Raw genomic sequence first — 9231 nt, 5'->3', positions numbered from 1 at the left:
CATGTCTATAAGCCATGTAAGGCTAATTAGTAAATAATCTCTAAAGACAGAAGTAGAGGTGAAGGACATTTCTGGTGGGTTTGAATAAATAAGGTAGGGGGTGCATATCTCAAATTTTTGCTTGTAATTATGTATATCTTGCACTTCTAATTGGTTGAAAACTGTAGAAGCCTATTACTGATATTAGAAAATTCTAAAGTTCAGAAACATCATGTAAAATTAAGATTCTGATTTTTCTACACATTTCTTTTTGAAATTAAAACTTAGATAATATTCATGCCAAGTTTACTGACATACACTGATAATAAATTTAATTAAATTTTGAACATAACACTAAAAAATTGTGATGTGTGCAAAAGAGCCTGGTCCAGATGCAAAGGGTTAAAGGATAAATTAAATTATGTGTATTTTAGAGTTGAATTTTTAATGAAAAATAAATAAATAAACATATAATTGCAATTTTCCTACAGCTAAAAAAAATAATCAAGTAACGGGCAGAATGACTGGTAGTGGAAATCAGCTAGAAGTCAAATGTTTGAACCAACCAGACATATTACCGGAGAATGTTGCTAACAGAACCTTTATATCAATAAGCTAAGTACTAACAAGAGTTAGTCAAGCAGTGGACAGTACCCTTAGTAGTTATGAGTTGAAGAAAACTATCAATTATCAGCTACAAAACTTTCGAGGGGCTCTAACTAACACTCTAGAATTCATTCATCTGCACTTAATACATTTCTTTTTTTAATTTTTTGCTTTTGCAAAAGCTAACAAATGAAATCTACAAAAGCAGATGAAATTGAAATACAGTAAAAAAAAAAGCAGAAATAAATACTAAACTAAAACAAGTATTTACTATTAGGTGAAAAAATCATATTACATGGATTATCATACATACTGACTAATTCATTTGAATCAGAGATCAGGAAAATATTGAATCTGACCAGCATTTGAAAAATAATGCCAAATTAACTGTAGCTGTTGTTTGAATTTAGGTATTAAAAAGAATGTTTATTTTTTAACAAAATAAGCTAATTTTCTTTATGTTTACCAATTAATATAACATAACATAAAGTTCTGGGACAACATGGGACCTATCGGTCCATCTCGGCTGTTCCACCCTCTAAACTAAACCAAAATAATTAAAAAACAAATCTTAAAGCTATCCCTTATCATTCATATACTTATCAAGCTTTTTCTTAAACTCACTTAAAGTTACTGCCTCTACAACTTCCAAAGGCAACCCATTCCAAAGGCCCTGTTGGAAAAATGAAACTGTCTTAGTTGAAGACGACTCCTACCTTGCCAAAATTTATATTTGTGTCTCCTAGTCCTACTATTCTCACTGTTAAATATGAAAAAAATTTATGCATCAACACTATCAATTCCCTTTATAATCTTAAACACTTCAATCAGATCCCTCCCCCCCAACTCTTCTTTTTTCAAGAGGAAACAATTTGAGAGATTTGAACCTTTCCTTATATGACAACCCCTCCATCCAGGCACCATTCTTGTAACTATTTTCTGAATCCTTTCCAACAATTTAATGTCTTTCCTAAGGTAAAGAGCCCAAGACTGAACACAATATTCCAAATGTGGCCTAACCAGTGACCTTTATAATGAAATTATATACAACCTAAAATCCTATTTGCCCTACCACTAGCAACAGCTAATAAAGATTCAATGAGGATAACTGATATGCCAATAAACGTTTTAAAAATCACTTTTATTCAACCATTATTCATTTGTAGTTGCCATAGTTTTTTATTTTTGCCAGTTTTAAATCACTAAAATGAAGTTTAAGGGCCTTTTCAAGCCCAGGAGAGCAAAATTCCCATACTTTCCTTGGAGCCATGGAAACTACATATGAAAGTTAATACATAACCTATAGTTTTAAGTTATTATAACCACATAAGTAATTAAAATTATAGAAAAGTTACTGCCTATATGCTATTTCTAGATATACAAACTGAAATATTTTTTTATAAAAGAGGTTCTAAACAAAAAAAAATCACAAGCCTGACAAGAAATGGTTTGGAACATAATCAAAGACCATCCACTAAATGGTTTTGTATACAATATATCACACTTTATAAATTCTTGTTTACATTTGTCTACTTTAACAACAGGTAATTAAAAACTGATGTCCCATTAAATATCTTTTTTTTTAACTCTCTCAATACAGTTTGTTTGTTTTTAATTATGCACAAAGCTACACAAGGGCTATCTGTGCTTTGCCCACCACGGGTATCGAAACCCGGTTTCTAGCGTTGTAAGTCCGCAGACATACCGCTGTGCCACTGGGGGGCCTCTCAATACAGGCTCAGTCTCAGGGACCAACCACGGGACCATATTTATTTGTATATAGTTTTAATACTATAACTTTTAATACAGTGTGTGTGTGTATCTTCATAAAATTTGGCAGACCTTTAGTACACATTACAAATATCTTTTACACAAAAAATCGTTTTTTTAAATGAAGTATTTTTACTAACGATTTGAGTGTGAATACATCGAGTATTTGTTTTGATTACATAATTTTCATGTTAAGATTAAAGATACTTTTCTTCATTTCAAAAATCTCAGATTTGATTTTTGTATTCTCTAAAACCTCCTATAAACATTTCGATTGTTTGCTTTCAGGAAAACTTTATATCTTATCTGTTATTTTCTCTACCCTCTTTCTCTTTGCAACATTAGTCAATTTGACCGACCTTGTAACCACCAAAAAAAAAATTGAAATAAGTCTAAATTATCTTTTTCTTTCTTTCTAGAATAACTTAAAATTGTAACATGAAACTACATTCATTTATCCTAGGTAGTTTTAAACTCATATGCTATTGAACTACGTTACTTATGAGCTGCTCACATGCATTCCTCATGAAACATTTTTATTATATTATTATTTATTTTATGTAGTTTAACCTTAACTAAGCTAAAGAGATCCCTATTTTTACATTTTAGTTACTTTTATAATAATAAATAAATAATAAACATGAAAAAGAAGAAATAACAGAATAATAACATGCAAAAAGCAGACAATTTTCCAGAACTATCACAATTTTTCTGGGTTTCTAACAATAAAACAAGAGCAGTTACAAATTCATCCAAGCTAGTAGTTATATATCCTGTGGGAATGAAGCTTGTACTATTAGTGAAACTGACAATTCTCCATTCAGAAAACAATGTTATACAATATGTCATTTGATAGATGAAAACCTTGGCTTTCTATTGGTTATAGATAATATAGAATTAAATGTGAGAGAGAACTATTAACAAATCCTGAAAGAGAGGAAGTGACAGGTGGGTGTGGTAAGAGGAGTCTGATTTTCTATTTGATAGTTCTGTAACCAAACAAAATTGAAGACTATAAAAATTATGGTTTGCCTGAGCAATGACAACTTTATAGTGAGTAATTTATGTTGAATTTTTGTACATACTGGAGGGGCAGTGGATAAAATAGAGAAGATGCATAGAGAAAATGTGTCACATGTCACACTAGGGTAAATTTAGGATTTTTGTAAATATTGCCATATAAAATTAAGAACTTAAAATTTATATATTGTTAACATATGGATTATTAGCTAAGATTTTATGCTCTACTAATTGGTATAACATAAACAAAAAGTAGATAAAAACAAAAAGTAGATTAACAACATTTTTAATGTAAGCCACTAAAACCTTGTGACATGTGCAGGAAAGGATGCCCATTGCGATAGGGTTAATCCTCAACATATGCACAGATTAATAATTAAAGCTGCTACAATAACATTCCCATTCAAAGCTGATTAATGATAGATATTTTGTGGCAATTCTGTATTTCATGTCATGCTAATCTGTATATCATGTTATTACCACTTTAAGAAAATCAAAATCAATACATATCATTAACAATGGTCATGCATGATCCAGAATACAAGTACTTACTCAGTAACTTCAGTGCCATCACTTTCAACCAGCTGCAACATCTCCTTATCATCACTTGTAGTACTTGACACTTGTTGTCGTTTAAGTCTTTCCTCCTGCATATAGAGGTCTAATATGTCCTCTAATTTAAAAAAAATCATATGATAACTTTATTTGTCTAAACTTGTCTCTAGGTTAAAATTGGATGTATTACTTATTCTAATGCAGTGTTCCTGTAATTTTTTAATTTGAATATTGTTTAAAAATGTCTGCAACTTAGCAACAACTAATTATTAAAAGAGGTGACCTAGTCCAACTGGCAGTTCGTATTCTGTAGAAAAGATATATTCATTGCAATTTTTAGAAATCTTGCTGATTTTCCTTTAGTCTGTGACAGCAAAGTTTAATATTGACAATATCTGACTATTTTCTCTAAACTACTTTGAATATGACTACATTTGCCTTTGTTATTGTTCTTTAACAAAAAAACTGACAACAAAAAGATTAACAGTGTGATATACTACTTTTCAAGTCACATAAAAACGTACAACTTTTAAACTCTTCTTAGAAGTTTACTGCTTTCTATGTTGTGATACATTTCTAGTGACAAAGGAAGTTCAGGCCAAATGCCTATACTGACAACCTTACCATAGATACCTACTTCTGTCTGTTCACAGTACCCAAATAATGAATTAACCCTACTTACTAAAAAGATTTGTCATCTGCTAGACTTACATCATGATAATTCACCTTTCATAATATCATCTTAGCAACTATAAGATCAAATATATTTATATATATATATTCTAGTATACATGCTACCCAAAATTATACTAGTTTATTTTAACTTCAATTCACTGTACCTTTAATAAATATAACTATACACACACACATACATACATATATATATATATATATATATAAATAGCTCAATAATTATTGATCACATTTATTGTCAATAGGCGATTTAGATCAGCACTATTAAACTAATAAAGAAATATGACTATAGATAGACTAACCAACGGAAGTAGGAAATAAATAGCATTAATAGTATTATATATATATATATATATATATATATATAACATATACCAATTGTTCTTTAAGTCTCATTGTTTTGTTGTTAAGCACAGAGCTACACAATCAGCTACTTGTGTTATCAAAGGCTGATCTTTAGCATCATAAGTCCAGTGGCTTACTGCTAAGCCACTGGGGAAGTGTCTTATTTGGAATGATAAATCACCTACCAAACATATGTACTTGTGTTAAGACAGTGTTAATTATGTTTGTACTTTCTTTACCAACAAACGATAGACTTATTAGCCACAAACAGGAGATGTTATAAAACATTTTCGTAGAATGTTATTTGGTTCAGATTTTGCTGAAAACATTGAATTCTAAATATAATTTTATCACACCAACAAATAAGAAGCATCAATCTGTCATATTTGGAGGGATACGAGTACTTGCATGCCCCACAGTGTTGAAATGTTTGGTGTTCGTAGACCTACTTTTGTGCTTTAATCTGTACAAATTGCTGTAGAAAGACAGGACATGAATTATCACATCTGTTGGGGGTTGGCATGGCCTGATGGTTAGGGCACTCAAATTGCAGTCTATGGGTCACAATATTAAATCTCATAATCAAACATGTTTGCCCTTTCCACCACCACGGAGGCTTATAATGTGATGGTCAATCCTACTATTCATTGGTAAAAAGTAACTCAAGAGTTGGCAGTGGGTGGTGTTGACCAGCTGCACATCCCCTAGTTTATCACTTCAAACCTAGAGTCAGCTAACACAGATAATCCTCGAGTAGCTCTGCACAAATTGCATCAAACAAAGAATCATATCTACAATTCCTCACAATTTGTACACATTTTTTGTCTCAAAACAATTTTAACACAAACATCCCATTACATTTCTATAAGTCATATAGCATATTGTACAGTGAATATTTACCCCTAATAAATAAATATAATCACAGTACTACTCATATGTTATAATTATGCTACTAGCATTAAACAGTAAATTATGACAACATTCCTTGGGACCAGAAGCTAAAATTCAAGTGGTTTGCACATTTTGTGTCTTCACATTATGTTCAATACATTCCAGATCTCTCTGTTATTGATGTAGAAATAAACAAATTAATATTAAGTGAATGAAAATAACTACTACTTTCTATTCATGTATGCATTTTATTAAATTAAATGAGTCTTCATTCAACAGTTATCAACTTGTCTCAATTTTTAAAATTACATTAAGTTAATATAATTTTATTGATAAAAATTCATATTTTAATAGAAATATTGACAACAGCAATCACTCTCACAAACAAAATCTCTCAGGAAAGTGAAATGTTGCTCTTTTACATTTTATAAACCCGAGAGACTGTATTTCACTTCAGCAAAAATTAAGACCAGTGAAATATACAAATTGCAAACTATTTAAAATGATGGATATTATCTGTGAGATAATTACTTTCAGCTGCAGTTGCAGTTGTAAGACGGCCTTTATGCAACTGTGCAAAGTTGTTTAAAGATGTCCAACACTCTTCTAAGACTCGGTCGGTGCTGTTCCTTTGTCTGCTATGTTCCACTGATCTAAACATACTTCTATCACTCTTTGATTCCTCGCCCACAGTAATTTTGGAGCCTTCAGACAATTAGACAGATAAAAAAATTATGTTATTTTTTGCAAAACATTTATTAGAAATAAATAAAAATGAGCTGTTAATTTAGATTTAGTCCTAGTATGTGAATACAGATTATCAATTTTTTGCACAAGTAATGTTTCACTCACAGATCAGGTCAAACAAAAGAAACTACAGAAACAATATCAATCAACTTATGACAAGGCTTCCCATCAATGAATCTACTGACTCATGGACTGGTTTCTTTAAATAATGATCTCCTTATTTTAACTAGAGCAGATAGAGTATTTTCAGTTTAACGTCTTCCTCAAGTCCAACCAATTCCCAGTTTCTGATATGTTTGGTTATCTCTCTGTCTTTCCCTTGATCTGCTTTGGTCCTGGAACATGTTCTTAATATATCTTCTTGGTTTATTATTATCAGTAGATTAATCACAACTAGCTGTACCGTTTCTGTTTTCCACAATTATAGCGATTTTCTTTCGCTGTCATCCTTTCAAGCAGTTATTTCCTGAAAAACTCCGTGTGCAGTTCCTAGAAATATGCAATTAACATACCCACTATCTTGTGGTTTACTTCTTTCATTCTGGAGAAATAGCTATCAAATTAGTCTTTTAAATTCTTCTAGATTTCCATCCAAGGGAGTTTACTTGACAATCCTGTTATTGCTGGATGGTGTCATTAATAGTTAGCTGCACCCTTAATTGATTCCAGTTCCACTGCCAAATAGACAGCTTCCCATTATTCCATGTGAAGCATCTGGGTAGGGTAATTGGGGAAATCTTTCAACATCTTCAACAAGTTTCATCCTTCTTCTTTAATCTGCTCCTAAACTTTGCTTTAGAAAGTTCCTTTAGATGAACTCTCGAAATATGTTTCGTAATGTGGCCAATAATGCCCAATAGTTGTTATGATTCTAGTTTGGAAGTTTCTTTAATGTATTTACAGCTGGTCCTTTTAATCCTTTCACTACAGGTCTTCCTATGGTCCGGGGTCAAAGGACATGTCATCATGTTTGTAGACTTATATTCAAAATTTTATTGATCTACTATTTTACATATGTATGCCAATTAGTATGGTATCAATATTTTTGTTTTACCCAAATACAGTTTAATTAGTAAGTGTGATAAATTACAGTGGAATTCTGTGATATTGACAGAGTAATTTATATTTGGTTATTTCAAAACGCGTATATAAAACCTAAAAAATTTTTATTTTGTTTTACATGCTCCATGTGCAAAATTTGACAAGGTTCAGCAAATTATGTAAAGTGGGCAATCAAGTACAAAGTTTGTAAGTAGAAAAAATTATTGTTTCCTATATTGCTATATTTACTGTTCTATGTTTTAAGAAAAATAACTGGAATTTAAGAACATATTTGTGAATAGTAATAATATATATACACATATGCAATGCATCAATCAGAAACTGAACCTAATTCTGCTCAACATCCACACAAATTACAACTTACAACATACCTGAGGTAGGAGTAGGTGTCCTTCCTGCTCTCCGTCCATATCGAGCAGAACTTTCTCTTGAATGAGTCTCCACATCCAAGTCATCGCTATGTTACAATAAAAGGGTAAAGAAAGTGAAACTGAATTTCTTTTTTACAACTAAAAATTGAAGGTAAAAAAGATCACTTAACATTTAGCTCTCTATAAATACAAATAATTCCAAATATTATAAATTTTAAGATCATACATTATAATTAAATGCTTTCTTAAGTACAATGCAAATGTGTCCAAAAAAATTTGTCATTTTTCCCAATTTTCGCATTGTATTATATATATATATACATTTTTATACAAAAGTCATTGAAAAGTATACACTACTGAAATAACATTATCCATAATTATTTTTAATCAATATATTTGAGCATTCATTCTTTTATACTATGGTTTCCAACCATTTTAGCCTTAAGTCCCCCTTATTCACATCATACAAAGTGTTGTCCCCCCTGTATTTTGTATATATACATACAAACAGGTTTGGTTCAGAAAAGTGCACTGACTGGAATTGTCTAACCTCACCAGGAGCCAAGCCTAGTGATCCCTTTGTGATGTTTGGTGCATCCCCAAGAGGGACAGGCACACCCTCAAGGTTGGAAACCACTGTTTTATACAATGTAAAATGTACAATCAAAACATAAGATCCAACAAATGTGTCTGATTAAGAAATTACAACATTCTAAATCTTAACTGTTAATATATACAGTTTATACTTTCCAGAAAATCGTAAGTTTGTAATATGTACAACTTACATATTGGTTTGTTCTTATATCATTCACTACAAGTGGAGGTCTACACACACAGCATAATATTTATTAATTTTCCATTTTTCTTTGTTAGAATAGTGTAAAGAACTGGCCAATGAAATTGAATGAATCATTCATTTTATATCAACAGTTATTAGAGGGATAAATTGCAATATTGATGGAATTTTGTTCAAATTCTGATTTGTCACTTGTAGGCTGTCAAGAACTCCATAACCTAAAAAAATCACACACCTACAAGCAATTTAGTGCGTAGACAGTTTAGAAAAATGTTTAAAAAGCCAATGTGGTTCCATCAGTACTTCTAGGGTTAAGTAAACTTATGAAAACCCACAGTATCTCTATAATTTTTTTATGTACTTAAAAATGCCACATACATACATATATATATATAT

General features: G+C 30.9%; 1 protein-coding gene across 5 annotated transcripts in view; it reads right to left on the bottom strand.

The window, feature by feature from the left end:
• Positions 1-9231, bottom strand: part of LOC106466699 (protein KIAA0556-like) — a 132316-nt gene that overhangs the window by 46756 nt on the left and 76329 nt on the right. For all 5 annotated transcript variants that reach the window (XM_022394773.1, XM_022394771.1, XM_013926995.2 and 2 more), the window contains 3 exons: positions 8040-8125; positions 6391-6564; positions 3928-4048 (listed from right to left, as the gene is read on the bottom strand). In XM_022394773.1, coding sequence (XP_022250481.1) covers positions 3928-4048; positions 6391-6564; positions 8040-8125 — 381 coding nt within the window. The remainder of the gene's footprint in view (positions 1-3927; positions 4049-6390; positions 6565-8039; positions 8126-9231) is intronic.

The sequence above is a fragment of the Limulus polyphemus genome, unplaced genomic scaffold (genome assembly GCF_000517525.1).
Source record: "Limulus polyphemus unplaced genomic scaffold, Limulus_polyphemus-2.1.2 Scaffold2348, whole genome shotgun sequence".
Taxonomy (NCBI): Eukaryota; Metazoa; Arthropoda; class Merostomata; order Xiphosura; family Limulidae; genus Limulus; species Limulus polyphemus.
This window is presented reverse-complemented; position numbering and strand designations above follow the sequence as displayed.